The sequence below is a fragment of the Oculina patagonica genome, chromosome 9, assembly GCF_052425735.1.
Source record: "Oculina patagonica isolate OP01 chromosome 9, crgOcupat, whole genome shotgun sequence".
Taxonomy (NCBI): Eukaryota; Metazoa; Cnidaria; class Anthozoa; order Scleractinia; family Oculinidae; genus Oculina; species Oculina patagonica.
In genome coordinates, this window is record NC_135766.1 from 22,289,743 (window position 1) to 22,309,143 (window position 19,401).

The 19,401-nt window shown below is 40.3% G+C and overlaps 1 protein-coding gene across 2 annotated transcripts; it reads left to right on the top strand.

Annotated features, from left to right (window-relative positions):
- Positions 1-568: 568 nt before the first annotated feature.
- Positions 569-19,187, top strand: LOC144666100 (uncharacterized). 2 transcript variants are annotated; one of them, XM_078527449.1, is made up of 16 exons: positions 569-1,055; positions 3,778-3,954; positions 4,621-4,671; positions 5,074-5,187; positions 6,176-6,255; positions 6,995-7,097; positions 8,009-8,069; positions 8,830-8,924; positions 9,478-9,627; positions 10,815-11,389; positions 12,122-12,351; positions 13,171-13,293; positions 13,982-14,135; positions 14,638-14,758; positions 15,693-17,688; positions 18,580-19,187. In XM_078527449.1, exons 1-15 carry the CDS (start codon positions 942-944, stop codon positions 16,722-16,724), a joined length of 3,180 nt encoding a protein of 1,059 aa, XP_078383575.1. In that variant the 5' UTR covers positions 569-941; the 3' UTR covers positions 16,725-17,688; positions 18,580-19,187. The 2 variants fall into 2 exon arrangements, with proteins under 2 accessions (XP_078383575.1, XP_078383576.1); XM_078527450.1 differs by lacking the exons at positions 569-1,055; positions 3,778-3,954; positions 4,621-4,671; ... (2 more) ...; positions 6,995-7,097; positions 8,009-8,069 and adding an exon at positions 8,144-8,343 and having other exon boundaries at positions 8,796-8,924.
- Positions 19,188-19,401: the final 214 nt, after the last annotated feature.

Sequence of the window (19,401 nt, forward strand, 5' to 3'; positions counted from 1 at the left end):
GAGTTGGGGGGGGGAGGCAGGGGGTAACGGTTGGAAGGCCCTTGCCTTACAAGCTGTTATAGCTCCAGAAAAATCAACTCTGGGCCTCAACCTTGTAAAAAGGAAGTTTGAACACTAACAGAACGTCTCCAGAAATGGTAAACAACAACACTAAACAGCAAAAAAATTTATGTAAAAAAAATATGTGGGTTTAATATTCTGGCAAGGAAAATTTCAATATATTTGTTTACTGTATTAACTGAAGCAACATTGCGCAAGATTAGAGAGCAGGTCAGCTTACAATATCAGAATGGTTAGGCGTTTCTGGAAAACGATGAAGAGTTGAAGAAAGTTGAACGAGACACAAAATAAAGAGGATACCAGTTTAGTACAAGCAATTGCACTGCGCGGAGAAAAATGCTAAGTTAAGGTTAAAAATTTGAAACTTTCAGAATCATAAAATTTTTGCTAAAAATGGACAAACAGACCGGAAGTAGTTTGCATGTTTTCCTCATACATTTCGTGTGATGAGTGCATTTTTGGGCGACTTCCTGTTCACGCAGCAAGCCTTCAGCTTTCTCTCCCCAGGAATTTTCTTGCGTGGTCATGACGTCACACCGCCAAACACACAACACGAAAACATGGCGACTGGTTAGTCTGAAAAGCTGAGATTTTAGCTTTGAATACAGTTTATGACGGCTTCAGCACTTGGGAAAGATACTTTAAGGATGCAAAAGGCTCCTTAGATAATACCCAGCGAGGTCTTTGCCTCGAGAATGTAATATTCTTCGAGTTAACTTGGTGTTTTTGTACGAGTCTACACACTTTGGTTGGAAGTTTTCAATCGATCGATCCGCTTCATCGACAACCGCTTACAAACGACAGTATGTTTTGTTGTCATCCATAAAGAAACGCTTTTTCTCGAAGGAAACGGTGGCAATTATATCCACAAGGACAGCAAAATGGATAAAATGGACAAGCAAGAACGACTTGAAAGAACTGCATCGATGGCTTATAACAAGGGCTTGATTAACAACCCGGGTGAAAATAATTGTTTTCTTAACTCAGCAGTACAGGTAAGGAATACAGTTTGTTTACAGGATAGATGTTCGTTGGGTTATTAGTATTTTCATTAAGGATTCTTCCCGCTTTCTGCTTCAAACATTTACGAAGTTTTCTCATTCTAGAGTAATGGGTGTTGCCGTTGTCGGCCTTCGCTTTCCTAGAACAATACAAACCGAAGCTTAATAACTTTTATACGCGCTATTTTTATCGTGTTAAAACCAGTGTTGAAACGACCAAAGTGACCGCTAAATGTTCTCACAGTAGGACATTATAATGCCGATATGATGCACTGTTTCTTCTCAAAGTTAAAGTTGTAATTCTGTCACGTTTTGTAATATATTTCGTGCCCACACTTTTTATTGCACTTCACAGATATTGATTTAGCGTACAACGATGTGTGTGATCCTATTCGATTTCTGCAATGGATGTAATATCTTATGATTGTGGATCTGTGTTTTCCTAAAACTCAGCCGTCGTAAAAATATTGTACACGTAGGTGATTAAAAGATGTTCAATCACTTGCCAGCAAGATATTTGCGGTTGTGGGAATCCGTAGGAATGCTGATTTTAGAAATCGCCTTTCTCTTGACATAAAGCTGTCGGTGATGCGTGTAAAGTTTTTGTAAAAACGCTAAGCTTCTATTGTGGACGATTAAAATGATTTGTGTCAAAACACAATGGAATCATAAGGCTTTTAATTCAAACCCTGTGCCACTTGCCACTAACGATTTATTGCATTGCAAAATCATTATCAAATTTATTTCGTAATTGCCTCCGACGTAAAATGATCTGATGCTTAATTGAGTTTTTGTCTAAATGCCAGACTGTTTTTCTAGGATTTGGACTAGCTAAGTGTTCAAAAAGCATACATGATGTATGCTGGCCTGTCACACCTCTTGATCAAATATGGGAAAAATCTGCTTGCGCCACTTCACGGAAAGCTTTTACTTTAATAACGACTTGTCAAAATTTTTAGATACTTCACTTTCACTTGTCAGTTGTGTTTTGTTTTTGAAGCACTCTTGCTAAAACCCAACAAAATAATATTTGTAGGTAATTAAAGACGCATTACCTTTGGCATATTATAAATGATAACAAGATAATAAGAATCTTGTGACCCCTGGTGATTTTTGATAGTTTATTATTTCAGAGCAACTTTAACTTTACTTGGTTCTTTGCCAATATCACTTTAACCACTTGTAGCAACATTTTAATAGACATATTAGCACAGAAAACTTAATTTCAACCAATATATCATTTCACATAGGAAACTGTTTATGAATGGTCATTTATCTAAGCGATAATATGATTAAGCCTAGCTGTTCAATTCACGGGTGGTATTTCACCCTTTTTTGTTTAAAGTCATTTTCTTTTGTAGTGTCTTATGCAGCTAAAACATTTCAATTGTGCAATATCGATTTGTAACCATCTTACCTTGACTTGGTGCCCAAGAGTAGATGGATAGTATTTTCAACTTAACTTATATTGAGAGCCATACTTGTAACAAGCCTTGATCTTGAATTACACACAGATCAAACATCCATGTGACCCTTCTAGAAGGTTGTGATAATATTATTAACTGAAATATTTATTTTAATTACAAAATACACAACATGAAGTCTTAGAATTCACTTTATGAGATGCCTTCATTGATTTTTCAAATTGTTTGGCACAAATCAATACTACAAGTTTTGTGATTGTTGCACAAATACTGTTCAGTAGTAGTCCCGGTTTTAACCCTGGCCAGGTTCATGCAAGGCACTTGTCTCTCACAGTGCCTTTCTTAAATCCACTCAAGGGATGTACCTAAGATTTGTACCTGCCATTGCTGAAGGCAGGTATTTCCCATTTACCGGCCTTCAAGGGCAGCAAAATCCATGCTACAGACAGACCTGTATTTTACCAGGCACCGGCTTTAATCTACATCCATGCATCTAGGTATATAAACATGCTGGCAATTCAAATGGGGGACAACCCTTCAATGGAAAAGGATCCCTTCAGGGGGGAGGGTGAGGGGGTAGACCAGCATACTCTTAGTTGCTTAATGCTACAGAAAACAGTGTTAGCGGTAACAGTGTTAAGGCGACCGGTTAGCTCAGTGGTAGAGCGCCGGACTGTCGTGCGGGAGGTCTCGGGTTCGACTCCCAGACCGGACCAACACTCAGGGTCTTAAAATAACTGAGGAGAATGTGCTGCCTTTGTAATTACATCTAGAAATGGTTAGACATTCTAGTCTTCTCGGATAAGGATGATAAACCATAGGCCCCATCTCCTGCATCTTCAGTGTTATAATCAGCAGGGGACGTTAAAGAACCCACACACTCATCGCAAAGAGTAGGGCATGAAGTTCCCGGTGTTGTGGTCTGTTGTATTCCATGGGTTGGGTGGTGGGGTGAGATCATACACATGGACGGATAGCGGCTGCCATAGGCGCCTTATATGCTGATGTCCGGTCTCATCCCATAAAATTCAAATTGTGAAGCGCATTGATCATGGGCTTTGTAAATGCGCTATATAAGCATCCATATCATATCATATCATATAGCTCTGTCCATGTGTCCCCCTTGTGGGTTAGAATGGAGACTTAACCTTTACCTTATAGCCACTGTATAATATTTTTTTAATTTCTAGACATTAAAGGCTTTCCTTATTTTGCAGGACACAATGTACATGTGCTTTACAGTTTGTGAGCTAATTGTAATTCTTTGATACTTATTAAACATATTTCTACAGGTACTTTGGCATCTTGATGTGTTTCGAAGAAGTTTCAGGGAGATCAAGGGTCACTACTGCATGGGGCAGTCGTGTATATTCTGTGCACTGGATTTCATCTTCAAGCAGTTTCAGTACAGCAGTAATGATGCTTTACCTCCTGATGGGTTGAGAGTTGCATTGGCCGTAGCATTTAAGGTCAGCATTAATTATCAAAACCAACTGGTTTCTTAGAATTTAACATACTGTAACGAAACAGAGTCTTGCACGAGCAGTTTGTGTGCAGGAGCATGTAGAGACCCTTATTAGGAAGAAGTACGCGTAGTGAACTCGTGTACAACAGTATAAAAGAGGGACTTACGTTTTTCCATGTGTGTTGTGTGAGCGATACTCGGAGTGCAGTTGTTTGTACTCGCAGTGTTAAAACAATAAATAAAGTAATTGTGGACGAAGACGATCGTTACAATACTTTAATTTTGTCAGTTGATCCCCCATAGTTAGGCAAGCTTTAACTTTGATTGTTCTGACTATGATCCTGGGGACCGGGTTTACTCCTGCAGTCAGCTTTGAAATAGAATCGCATATTAAGTTCTGAAATAGGGTAAGGGTTTTGGGAAGTATGCTGCACAATTCTACCCAAATTTTGAGACCCCTGTCCCCTCGCATTTTAAATCAGATCTTGATTACAAAATTGTCGGATGGTAGTAGGTGCATCAATACTTAAATGTTTACCAAGTGCAGCTGTGACATGATTCAGGTCACAGAAACTAAGGAAATGATATTCTCCCACCTGGTTCTACATGTATATGACAATAAAAGGAGTACATGGAGATAAGTTAAAAGTCTTTGTATGTTGCTCAACAGAACCAGCATAGATTTCAACTGGGAGACATGGATGATGCTGCGGAGTGTTTTGTGAGTATTACAGTGGAAAATAGTTTTTTCCTTTTAAGCAATAAAGACCAATTGCCAAGTATATTTGGTTGTCACAAATAGCAGACCGACGGCGAAAATCACGATCTACTCAGTATTTTTGGCCTGAGCTACTCTGCTGGGATATTTTCTGATTCTTTTATAAAAGGTAGCAAAATCGACCACCTACTTCAACACCAAAGCCACTTAGTTCAGATCTTTTTGACTGATCATTACAGCCACTTTCCAAGCAGAAAGTTGGTCAGATGTTTGTTTATTTGAAAGTCCCATTTGTCATTAAATTTCTTAATAATCTGTCTACATAGTTCTGAAGACAAACCTATTTCTTTGTAGTTTCCTTGAACATTGTTTGAATCAAATGTAATTTTCTGCTATTTCCTTTAGGAGAACATCCTGAGCCATATGCATACCCTCGTTGCTAAGAATGAACATGAAGATGCTTGTACAGCCAAGCATTGTATATCACACCAGAAGTTTGCTATGCAGATTATTGAACAGGTATATGTGAACAAACATTAAATGTCACCCTTTAGTGAAATTGCCTGTGGACTGAATTGTGATTTGAAACTTTCAGTTATGTACTGTACTCACAGTCATCAGTTCATTCAATCAGTAATTTTGACATTTTAACAGTGAATATCCTTTAAGTTTTCTTGGGAATTGAATTTTCTAATAATAATATTTCTAAACTTACTCTGATAGTGTATAATACTCAGGCAATCAGACTGCAGCATTTGTATTAGTCAGGGTGAGACGAAAATAGAAAAGTCAGCTTGCCCTTCGGGCAAGCCATTATCTTATCTTACTAGCCCGAAGCTCTGAGAAGCTAGCCCGAAGGTAATTTGCATAATTAATTATATGCAGATTTAAAATTGTTCATTCATATTTGTAATCCTTCATTTCAAGAGACACAATTCATATGCATACATGACGTACCCAATGCCTGCAATGCATTTCGGGGCGTTTTCAAAAGCGGTCAGCCATTTGCAAGTTTTACGAAGTGATGGAGTACTTTACGGCAAAGCAATACCATGGATTGGAACACTATGACTTCCTTTCTCATTTTGAACGTTTTAAAAGCAAAGATCTTCCAATATAATAATTTTCTGGAAGGACACAATTCCACAGAAAATGGCCGTTACTCATCTTATCGATCTTATACAGAGAAATAAAGTCGCCACGTTCAAGTTGGAGACTATAAAACCAGGAGTTTTAGTGGCCAAGGATGCAGTGAGTCACATTTTCGAGCCCCAAATTTTTCCCTCTAATTTGTCTGGTGCACATTAATTTTATTTCTGAAGGTTGTCATAAAAAAACAATGTTTCTTGCCCGTGTGTTGCTTGCCCGTCGGGCAACTCGTGATCAGAGTACGCTAGCCCGACGGATAATTCTACTAGCCCCGGGCTATCGGACAGCACTTTTGTCGCGCCCTGATTAGTATACTAGTAGAATTCTCCTAACTATTATTATTGTTGTTTTTTTCAAGACAATATGCCGCTGTGGTGAGCAGTCAGAGCCTCTCCCTTTCTTCCAACTTGTGCACTATGTTTCTGCATCTGCACTGTGGTATGTTCTGCCTTTTTTGCCTGATAGCAGGGTATTAGCCAGGTGGGAGTCCATGTGTCCTATGGACGGCCACTTTTCAGAGAAAACTAATATGAATAACTGTATACAGAGTTTTTTTTAGTAAATTTGGAAATCTTGAGATACCTTTGCGCTCATAACTGCAGAAAAACACCTTGCATGCTCCTCAGGCCCTCCTATGTGGACAAAGTCAGGCCTTATAAAAATAATTTTGGACTCCCACTTTCTAAATCCTGGCTAAAAGCCTGCCTGATAGTTTTCTTTATACCTCTGTCAGGACTGAAGTAGCCAAGTTCAATGCTAGTAGACTGTAAATTAAGTCAGTGGGTTGGACTGAAGTGGGTTGCACAGCCACAGGCTATCCTGGCTTTAGAAAGACACTGTTTTTCTGACTTCCCCTTCCCCTAGTCTGTAATAGGTTACCCCCAACATTTTGACTGGGTTGTGGTATATATGCCGGGGGGGGGGGGGGGGGGGGGGGGGGCCCCCCCCCCCCCCGGTATATATGCTCCTGGATGGAGATAGAAACACTGTGAGGGTAACATGTCTTGTCCAAGAACACAGCATAGTGACCCCAGCCAGAGATCCAACCTGACTGTTTGATCCATAGTCACTTTGCTAACCATGCATTTGGCCAGCTAGTGCACCTCCAAATTGCTTGCCATAAGTTTTTTATTTACATAATTTAAAGATACATTATAACATAATTGTTTTGTGACAGTGCTAAGGCAAGGAGTTTAAAAGGATGGGACAACACTCGGCCAATTGAAAATCAATTTGGAGTTCTGTTGCGAAGAGCAGGACAGGACACGAGAGAATGTCAAGTAAGTTTCTGATAAAAATTTTGATAACTTATAATAGGCAAAATCCCTCGAATCAAAAGCATTCTAGCCTGCATTTCCTAACCGTTGTTTACCACTAGTTTATGTTTATTTCTAATGCATTTGTTTTTAAAGTGATAACTTTAATGACCTGATGAAATGAGCAAGACTGCCACTAATGTTTACAGCAAGGCGCCCAAAAGTGTGACCACTTTTAATTTATTCACATTCTTTCGTGCAGATTTAATCCAATCAAAAGCCGTAGATAGCTTGCAGTTGACTTCTGATTGGATTAAATCTGCATGAAAGAATGTGAAAAAATTAAAAGTGGTCACACTTTTGGGCGCCTTGCTGTAAGAGCGAGATCTGATGTTTGGTCAGACTATGCTTTGATAAATGGGTTATGCATTTTTAAAATAAATTGCATAATTGTTAGATTTGGCAACAAATATCTGTGGATCCTTGAAACAGATTCACAATGCAAATCACAAAAATGCAAAACGCTACAGTGCAGAATCATTTGTGGAATGTTATTGTATCACTAGGGAAAAAAAGAAATGTAACATGAATAAACTGAAAACTGTATGACAATTATTCCTGTGGTCTTGATCTACCATCTGATTTATTACTGCACAATAAACATGGCAATTGTAATGAAGTGTTTGTATTTTTTTGATTTGCATGAATCAGGGTTCTCAGTTGAACCCGTAACACCTGTCACGAGTGTCACTTGAAAGTGTTACGGCTGTCAAAGCACTGCAGTCAATAGATTGAAGTTACATAGCCTTTGGCCATGCAGTTCCCTGTTAGGGGTGAAAACAACACAGCAACAGCTGGTGAAATTTCTATTGAGAACCCTGCATGTACAGTAACTGAAATGGCAGTGACTAAAGTTTGTTTCCTTTTTATTTCAGAGTCCAGACTGTAATGATAGAGTGCAAGTGCAACGCTTACTTCTGAACTGTCCTGATATTGGTAAGCAAACAGAACAGACTGCATAAAACCTTTCATTTCTAAAGTAAATTTGAAAAAAGGGGAATGTGCAGTGGCTTATCCCCTTTTTTTGGAATTAAAAAGTCTTGGAGGTTCCAGAGAAAAACCTTAGAGTAGAGAAAGGATGACTGATCAACAACATACTCAAATCACATATGGCATAGACTCCGGGCCTTTCGCTAAGCATGCATGTGCATTCGTTTATGCAGATTACTTGCATTATATTTACTTAAATGAGGGATTGTTTTCTATGTTATTAAGGTCATTGCCCTGTATTGCATTGCGCATCCTTACTGCACAGAATTTTACGCGTATTTAGTGCGCGCGCGCGAACATCAACAAAATGGCGGCTTTTTTCTATGTGGCTTAGTCCGCGAGAGAAGTAAATTGTCACTTTCTCCTAAACGAGTCTGGTGACCTATCAATTTTTTCTCATATTTTTGGTGTAGCGATCAAATTCTTTCTGTAAAATGAAAACAGATCAATTCATGTGTTTGAAAAATAAATTATCGCTAAAAAAGTGTACTTTGCCAGTACTCGCAGAGGAATTATAAAGGAATTATATGGAATATACATGGTCTTCCTGCTCCTAAACAAATCTGGTGACCCCCCTTTTTTATTTCAAAATTTAAGTTCCCTCAAAGTAATAAACCAGTAGGCGAAGTTTGGTTAAAAAATTGTGTTCAGTTCTATTTCAGGGAAATGACCTTAATAATTAATTTATATAATCTTTTTATTGCAGTAAGTGTTGGTCTGATCTGGGATTCTGAGTCCCCAGATGCAGAACATATTGCAGATGTTTTACAGTGCATTGGAACAACTCTCAAGCTTTCTGATGTAAGAATGAACACTCAATTTGTAAAAATGCTTTTCTGTTAATATTCAGGATATCTGTTGAATGTTTGTGTACTACAGTGTACAAGTAGTTTTTTGAAGTTTTAGTTTCAAGTATGTGTACGTGTAAACTACACTTGAGTAGTTGTAGTCAGAAAATGACATATTCAAAGAAAGTTTATGTATGAGACTGACTTTTGTATTGTTGTTTCCAACACGTTTCAGCTAACTCTTAAGTCTTCATTAGTTAGAAGTTCACTTGATATTACGTGCGATTTAGAAATTTTTCAAAAATGAAAAATCGTGCACGACCAAAGAAAAATGTTCGCTTTGCGTAATGTATGACTCAGGAGCATGCTAAGCACTTGTAGACACTGGGATTGACCATCCCAGAAGTCTACAAGTGCTCAGCATGCTCCTAAGTCATACATTAGCAAAGAAAACATTTTTCTTTGCGATTTGCCAGAGGTGTCCACTTAAGGAAGGATTCTGCCAAAGGGGGTGCCTTTCAGTGCACCATGCTGTTGTTAAAGTGAGTTTTAATCTTTTCTTGCAGTTGTATCATCAAGTTTATGATGAGAGAGCCAAGGATGCTTGTCTGCAGCTGGTTGGCATAGTAACATACTATGGCAAACACTACTCAACATTCTTTTTTCATAGCAAACTACGAACATGGATTTATTTTGATGATGCCCGAGTCAAGGAGGTAAGGAATCCTCCTCCTCCAAGGAGTGATTAATTAAAGGGACAGTGTCACCAGAAAGTTTTTGTGTAATGTATTCTTGAATAATGAGGATGCACTCACTGATAAACAAAATACCGGTAACTTTTAAACATAAAAAAAATTAATCATCATCATCATTTATTAGGTGGGAGGCGCGGGGCCAGGAGCGCGCCGCCCCAGCGAACGGCCCGGGCGGGCCTGGCGGGGCGCGCGTGTGCGGGCAAGACACTTACCCACAGTGCCTCCCCACCCAGGGAAAATGGGACCGGCGAAACGCGGGGGGACCCGCGATGGACAGCCCCACCAGGGGGGGCCCAGCCGCAGCACGGAACCGGGAAAGCCCGGCCTGTTGGGCCACAGGCTCGAAAAAGACTTTACCTTTTTTTATCATTTATTAGCCACTTTTGAAATGAATAAGTACAAAATAGCTCAAGTAGATAGGGCGAGGAGACCTCCAGGAAACCACCAGGCTTATAGGCGAGGCCACCTCGGGTTAGCAATATGTTAGTAATTTCGCTGTGAATGTGCAGCTAGGCCAATTTCAGACTCAAGAGGTAAATAAACTGCAATCAATGGTTTTTAAGACATTTTCTGCCAAATAAAACTGTCGATCTTGAAAATGAAAAGTTTTAGGCCACTTCTTTCCTAAGAAGTCAGTATGCAAACCACATTTTAACTGTTAGTAGACTGTCCACAGCCTCTCGATTTTTCCCCACCCCCCACCCCCTTGCTTCCGTTTTGCGCTTGCATCCAGTTCTCTCGCCGTTCTCATCGCGCGCTCGTCAATCGATAAAACACGAAAAAATAGAGGGCTGTGGACAGTCTACACTGTTAGTGGATTTCCAATTAATGCTTACACCTTCACCGCATTTTCAAATAGCACCAAATCTTGGTAATACTGCCCCTTAAAGTAAAATTCTCTTTAGTGTGTTGTAACAAAGTCAAGTAGCCAGGTCATGAGAGCTGAGGATCTGATCATCACCTGGGTGGAGAAAGTCACTGTAAGAATAAAGTGTCTTGCCCAAGAACACAACACAATGACCCCAGCCAGCATTTAAACCCAGATCACTTGTTCCGAAATTAAATCTGCTAACCATGAGGCACCACACTGAGGTATATTCTATTGAGCATTGTAATAAGATAGACACAATGCTTCTTTTAAACTTCAGATTGGTCCTGATTGGACGGTCATGATGGAGAAATGCCGTCTCTGTCACTATCAGCCTCTTCTGCTGCTCTACGCCAACCCTCATGGCACCCCCATAAATGCTGACTCAGCACTTAAAGAGAGAATCTGCGTCAATGGCACTACACGCCAGAAGTCCAGTGAAGGAAAGCAATCAGGAAAACAACTCGCCGCGGAAAGAGGAGTTGGTGATGGTGTTAGTGATAGTGAGAAGAGCCCTATGGTACTGAAAAAATCAAAATTACGACTCAAAACAAAGGAGGAAAAGAAATCATCCTTCAACTCTAAGAAAAGCCTTTCCTCTGGGGACTTGACAGCCCCTGGCAAGCAACTGTCACGGTCACCCAGTAATGCATCGGACACTGCTGCCAGTAGTCCAGGCAAGGGGAAGCACCGGCCGAGCTTTAGACGGATAGGAAGTGCTATAATGAATGCCGTGAACCCTGCTCTGGCTGTTAGTCACTTGAAGCAAAACAAGAAGAAGAGCTCTCACAAATCCAGACGGTCATCAACAGGGTCCAGTGGGTCCAGCGGTGATCCTGATCTTATAGATTTGAGGTGAGTTACATTGTGCAGTGAAAGAATCGGTGACACTGAGTGTCTGTACAGTTCAAGTGGCATAATGGTCGTAATAACTCTTCTGCGGCCATTGTTTGACTCAAAGCAGCATTGTGAACTCTGGAATCTATTCTTGATGTACCCTTTTAGGGGGGGGGGGGTTGTTATAAAAATTATGTCTGACTCCGCGAGTTGCCAGGATGAAGTAAACCTTTTCTTTGGGTTTTTTTTGTTTTTTTTTTTTTTTTTTTTGGGGGCCCCCTTTACCCCCCCGTACGTTGTGGTTGTCTACGCTAGTTGCCAGGATAAAGTAAACCTTGCATTGTGGTTGGCTACCCGAGTGGGCATGATGGACATATCTTACCTGCTTGAGATATTTGCCCACGATTTTCCCACAAATTTGTCATTTCAGTTCAGATCTTAACTCATGACTTTTTTAACCTATGTAATAGATCCTATGTTGACCAGGCAGTTAAACTTGTTCTGCCAAGATGGCAGGATAATGGCCTTTTTCTTTCTTTCTTTTTTTTTTTTTTTGCATGTTTATGGACCTCAACTTCATCTCAGTCTATAAACATACATCTTGGCTTCGTGCTTTATCACCAAATTTAAAGTAACTTGTTCAGCTTTGACCCTGCTAAGTTGTTGACTCACAAATATTAACAAAGAGTTCGACTTTGGCTGCAAAATTGCTACCAAGATGTAATAATTTTAACGTTAATCCCTTTTTAGTCCCAAAAATGAAGATGCCAAAATGGAGATCATGAAACTGTATGAACAATCCAAAGCAGAACATGCTGCTCAGGTCCGAGCGGTGAATCACGATAGCGGGATAAGCTCTGCACCATCATCTGCTGGGGGCTCAGTCAGTTCTACTGACACTAACCATGGAGGAAGTGACGAGGACCTGATGAGTTTTAATCAGACATGGCGACATTCCAAATACGATAACTGGCCTCCTGGTAAGGATTCACACACAACTTGCTTACTGGCTTGTATTTCTTGTAGCCCATACTTTCCTAAGAATGCAGAGTGTAGAAGCCACTGAACAAACATGTAGAAGCACAGCATAATAAACAGTTCCATAGGAAAGTACTGCTAAACAGCTTTCATTTGAATGATCACACACCAAGGTTTCATTCACTGACTTTTAAATTTAGAACCACCTTGTACAGCATAATAAACAGTACCACAAGGAAGTACTGAGCACTTTATAGCTTTCATTTGAATGGTCACACACTAGGGTATCATCTACAGATTCAAAAGCTAGAACCACCTTGTACAGCATAATGAACTGTACCACATGAAAGTACTGCTAGCTTTCACTTGAATGGTCACACACTAGGGTTTCATCTACAGATTCAAAAGTTGGAACCACCTTGTACAGCATAATAAACAGTATCACATGAAAGTACTGCTCAATAGCTTACATTTGAATGGTCACACACTAGGGTTTCATCCACAGACTTTAAAGTTAGAACCATCTTGTGCAGCATAATAAACAGTACCACATGAAAGTACTGCTCAAGAGCATTTATTTGAATTGTCATACACTAGGGATTCATCCGAAGACTTAAAAATTAGAACTGCTTGTACAGCAAAGTAAACAGTACCACATGAAAGTACTGCTCAATAGCTTACATTTGAATGGTCACACACTAGGGTTTTATCCACAGAATTAAAAGTGAGAACCATGTTCCAACCATGCGTTGGTGACTACTTGTGTAAACCTAAATAATCTTATGCTTGCTTAACTAACATAATTTTTAATACTTATTCAGTTCATCAGAATGATCGTATTGAAAGCCTTCTTCAAGAGGCTGAGAAGAGTCTCCAGAAGTTAGAAAATTACGAGAACCAGAAGGACTACGTTAGTGCATTGCGTTACTGTACCGAAGCAGCCAGTAAGTACCATCTTGGTTTTATCTTACTAACTTTAACTTAAAACGGTGTTACACGGAACAACTTGCAACAACGATTTTTTGCCCGACAATGTTGCGCAAAAATCGAACAACCTGTTTCACAAACCAACTTTCTAAATATTGGTCATCTTACGTTGCGAGCTTTTGACTTGGGTTCAAAAACTCGCAACGTGTTGCTGAGTCAAAAGTTGCGCGAAAAATTGTCCCCTGTACCATGTTACACGGTGTTCGATTTTTCGCGCAACACTGCAAAAAATCGGTTTTGCAAGTTGTTCCGTGTAACACCGCCTTTGTCCTGACGCTTTGTTTCCAAGTTCTAGACCTGTCAGCTAAAGGAAAAGAAATTTATGTATGTATTGCCGAACACCCCTCTCCCCCTTACCCCAGAGGAATTCTACGAAGTGGCGATGGGAGTGACCGTCAGATATTTGAAACATGTACGCGTAAGAGTTTTCCTTTATTATTTATTCCTGTCAAAACGGACATAGTAACAATTCCTGCAAAGGTTAATTCATGTGGGTGGAGTTCAGACAAGGTTGCTGTGTACGGGATCTTTAGGTGTGGTCCCACCTAAAGACTATTGCAAATTTTGTCAAAATGCCAAAATGTATTGTACCTTACGATGTATATAGCCTGTAGATTTCTGATCGTTAAATTTGTTTCTCCCAAGCTTACTTCCGAGTGGTCACTGAGGAGAATGGTGTGGACCTGAACACTAAGAACTACGCTAACATGAAGCGGAATGCATGTCAGGCGCGAGCCCGGAACTTACGTCTCCTGCTCCAGTCCAGTCCCTCCTCGGACAACGGAAGTGCATCAGTCAGGTATACAGGTTTACCTGCTTCGTCGTCGTTGGTTCTTGCTTTGTCATGTTTAGATTTTCCTGCCACCCGGTTGTAGGTCGTACAGATTGGTACAACACCCCAACCCTCTCCTACACGAACACTCACACATGAAAACATGTGCAGCACACGCACAGTGCTCAATCAAAATCTCTAAAAAAAACCTGGTCTTGTAGAACTCTAAAAAAAGAGATGAAAAAACTGTGGTGCATTACGTATGGCTGATTGCCAAAGCACTCGCTATGCATATCTTAAAGACGAAACATTTTGACCTGAACTACCAGTACTCCCCTTTTGTTTTTTGCCCTTTTTCCGATATAAGCTCTTTTTTTCCTTCATTATAAGCCCTATCAAGGCCTTTCCTGAGGTTGTGTAAGCCCGGAGTTTATCACTGCGGAATTCTGTTACGTTATTCCTGCCAGGGCATTTGCAGGTCCCATGGCGCGCCTGGTGTGAATAACAATTTCGTTCATTTCGTTTTCAGTCTTTCTAAGCAAAGAGAGGAAGAACTACTGCGGCAACAGAGACAGAGAGACCAGCTGATTATCAAACAACAACAGCAACAACAACAACAACAACAACAACAAGCTCCGCCACCACAATATGTAAGTAGCCAACAGTCCCACTCACAGTCTTTCTTTATGTGGTAATACGTGGATTACAAATTTGTCATTCGTAACACGCATGAGTCTTCCTCAGTCAAAACCATCCTTGTTCAGTTTATTATTTTCGATGTTTTTTCTACATGACTAAACTACCGGTATTATTTTGAGGTCTCCTCACTTTTCCTTTGAAAGTAATGTGCCCTTGCAGGTCACCCTCACATGGTACAAAATCAGCCATGCTGAAGGGCAAGCTACCCTCTGGTACATTCAAAACAAAGTAAAGTCAAGCATGACTGGTTGAAGTCGCTTTGTTTTGATGTCCCAGCGCCCTTCAGCAAGGTGTTATTTTGTACCATGCGACCGTTAGCTGCAAAGGGCCCATTGAAAAATGAGAAAAATGCTTTGTTGTATAACGCCACGTGGAAAGTATACCCCATCCATGTATAAGACGTATTCATTTCAGCGTATGTTACACTACCCAAATTCTCATGACAAGTGCACGAAAAGTTCACATTTTGCTTTGAAGAGGGGATAACGCTCGAAACGTATGCCTTTCCAAATTCCCTACGGCGAATACTACAAGTTTAAATTCACTTGTATTTGTTTTTTACTCGTTTGATAATCTAACTGGATAGCTTCCTGTAAGAACTGTCTTTCACTGCAGAAAAAGAAAAGTCACAATTCAACCGTTTTCTTATGTATTTATAGGTGTATTCTATTTTTTATTTTTTTTATTGGCACGTACGTATTTCGAACGAGCTTCTACCTCACTAGAGTTACGTGGGTAAATGATTGATTGAATGAATGACTGACTGACTGACTGACTGACTGACTGACTGACTGACTGACTGACTGACTGACTGACTGACTGACTGACTGACTGATCAATCGATCGATTAATTGATTGATTGATTTACTTTTCTCCTCCTAACAGATGTCCGTCCAAAGAAGGGACCGGCACTTTAAAGATTCCTCGGCCCCACAAGTTGTCGCCCGTAGGGTTTTCGAAGTGCCTGTATCCTCCTCGAGCAAAGTGTCTCACTTGGATTCAGAACAAAACCACAGAAACAGTTGGGAAGAACAATACGCTTCCACCCTACCCCTGAAAGTTAGACCTAAACCCACCGTGTATTCAAGTGGCCACTACGTAAGTAAACCTCAATCGCACAGACCCGGCTTCAGTAGGGTTGCCTCGGGAGCTTGTACGCAACAAATCAAACCAGAGTCTATGTGCTACAGCCCTGTGCATTATGACAGAGAGAGCGAAATCGCAGCCAGGATTCAAAACCTGAATATACGCGCGCCGAGTCCGGACCCAAGCAAGGACTACACTACGGTTATTACTGTTGGCGAAAGTAAGCCGAAGAGTTCCGAAAACCGCCGACCACCGCCACCGGTGAGACGCGTATCGAGTTCGGTTTACATTTCACCATCAAATCCGTCAAACTCTAGAACTGCCTCGGCGGACTCTTACGACGCTACGGTTTACAGAAGCAACGATAGTGCAAAACCACCACCGGCGAGTTTCGCAATCGCCCGCCCGAGACCCAAGGTGTTTTACGCGGGAAATTCAGGAGTAAGCTCTCAGTCATCAACGCGAGATCGTTCACCTTCCCCCGCCCGATCCATGGAAGAGATAGACTATGTACGGTCAGCCCGCGGTGGCTATGGTCCGCGGCCTGCCAATTACGTGCCTCCCCCTTCATATAATCCGTCACATCAGCGTGAACATCTCAAGAGTTTTTCAACGTCCACGTTGTCTAAACCTTGGTATCACTCGGGCTCGCCCGAAGACACTTTCGCGTCCAACGCTCGTGATCTTCGGCAAGTTTCGGCGCGGATCATCACAGATCGGCCGGTTTGTGAAAAATGCCGATGCGTGCCGATTGAGAGACGACAACGATTGTGTGCTGGTTGTGAACAAGAACTGTATCAGATGCATTCTAATACTGCTAGACTTTATTGAGGCTTGATGTCACAGGGGATGGGAGGGGGGGGGGAGAGAGGGGTTGGCTTTCGTTCTGTTTTTAAAACCAAAGCCAGAACTGTAAACAATATTTATGAAGTAACGCTTAAACCTCCAGCAGCGGCCCTTAAGTTCAATGTACAGTTTCTCCTAACCTTTCTATAATGAATTTAACTGGGAAGGTAAGGAGAATAAAGGACCTCATCAGCTCAGTGAAAAACTGACCTACGAGGAAACTCTCCCAAGGAGAATTGTAGAAAATGTGTGTAGAATACTGAGTAAATATTGCCTGCTGGTCTTGGGTGTAAAAAGGGTTCAGATATTGTATATGTATATTATTTCTGTTATTATCGAAGAGTTTCTATTTTTGATTGATTTGAGGAGGAATATTTGAATTATGTTCTCCCTTGTATTATAATTTTTCAATTATTTGTCTAATGACAAGTGATGAATTCTCAAGCAAGTAAATGTGGGCTTATGAAACACTGCTCATGGAACTGTTCAGCAATATTCATAGATAAGATTTACAGACTACCGAAGGATCCCCCCCCCCCCCCTTCACGACTTCCCCTTAGGAGCAAACTGTTTTTGGGCGTAGGCGGCGGGGTCAAATGAGGGGGGAGGGGGGAAGGAGAAAGACGTAAGTATTAGAGGCCGCTATTTACAGAAATCAACAGTAATACCTTACAGACGAAAAAGTAACATGCACGGTGAAGACCAACAATTTAAGCACTTAAGTTCCTTTGGTATGCTTTTGTAATCGTACATGCTATTTACACCAGTCTTTAGTTGGCACTACAATGCTAATTCTTTTAAAATCCATAAAGACATTTTATAGATGTCGATGCCTTTGAGCCCTACTACTTTCAAGGATTCATTACTTTGAAAACATGTACAGTGTTGTACGGGTAAAGTGGGTGTTAGTGGAACAGACTTATTTATTTAGTAAATTATGAAACTACGGGTTTTTAGTGCAGAATGCACTATTGTGATGGTTTGTTGGGGCTGTCGTCCGCTAACCCGCTAGTGCGCTAACGTGTAAACTTTAATAGTCAATTAATTAATTAATATCAATTAATTAATTATTCCTGTGGAGGGGGTTGGGGTGGGAGCACCTGACCATACCCCCCAAGTAAAACGTAGAGCACATCTACGTTACTTTTATATGAGGATCTCAAAGGCATATATTTGTTTCAGTAAAACCTTTGCTCTCCTTGTGGTACTACTCAACGTAATTTACACCAAACGCATGCGCAGATTAGTCTACGTTGTTTTCTGGAACTATCATGAACATCGCTTGTATTGCGTGTTTGCGGTAGGCTTCCTGCAGACTTCTTGGCGCCAAGTAAAAACCGCAAATTAATTAAATTAGATTTTGAGACTTTCAAAGCGCTTTCGTTATTAGGTATGCAAAAGCTTGCACCGGGGTTTTCGGCGTGAACACCTGATAACCAGGAAACAAATATCCTAGCTGTACTGCGTTTTAAAAAACCTGTCGAAAAATATGTTTTTTGATTAGATTTGTTTCTTTAGTTTTTGAGTATCGTCTTTCGTGCAGTCTAAACCGTAACTTAATTAAATTAAACAAATGTCATCGATGCCGCCGTAAAACAAACAAAAAACAAAAGTTTCATGTTATCGCATTTTCAAGGAAGACAAAAGTATTTTGTTACAAACGAACAAAAGTGTCGTGTTACATTTGCAAAGATTAGCGTAAGGAACACCTGGGAAAGAATACAAGTAGCCTGTGAACAGTTTTTCCGAAAGTAAAATAAAGCAAATAAACACGATCATATATAAAACATCATACTTTCAATTGTTCCATATTGCATTCTGCACTTACCAAATCATCGAGATTTTTCATTATATTTTTCATTTCATTTTTCATTACATTTCGTTGTTTATATCCGGTGATAAAGTGTTCCAGGCTCTAAGCTTGAAATGAAAACAAAGAAAGAACAAACAAAAAAAAATCAAGGCCGGATAAACTCGCTCGCTTTACCTTATGCACTTCGTTTTTCCGACAATAAAGAGCCTAGAACATGATATCCAGGAGAATCTTAAATAACGTGTAGATGTAAAATACGGTAATTTAGCCAATACAGTGGAGCGATTTTCGATTGAGTGTCGTAAAACCAGAACCAAAGTAATCACCCTAGCCAATCACAAAGGACACAGGCAATCCAGTGAACCAATCAAATCACTGAACGAATTTAACAGTTTAGTACTAAAAATCTTTTCAACACTCAATTAGTAATTTTGTATCGCATGACATTAATTATTTCCCGGTATATAAACACGGTATTCAGGTTAGATGTATGATCCTGGGCTCGTATTTCACCGAGTGGTATATACTGAACAATTTACTATCTCGCCAATGAGACAACAATGTAGGTGTTAACACCATTATAGCAAAATAATTTCAAATAATGAAGTAAAAAATACGGAATTTTATTTAAAAAATTGTCTTTGTCATTCATTGCTGTCCAGTAAGCACGCAGTACGTTGTGAAAAGTCTGCGTTCGAGTTTAGTGACATCAAGCCGGGGCTCATCCCGGTTTTTGTATCATTATAAGCTATTAAGGTGGCTCCATAGGGTTTTGAGATATAACGGCGCGCGCACAAGTGATACCCATCAAGAGATCATTTTCGCGTTATTTTTTAAACTAGCTTAATA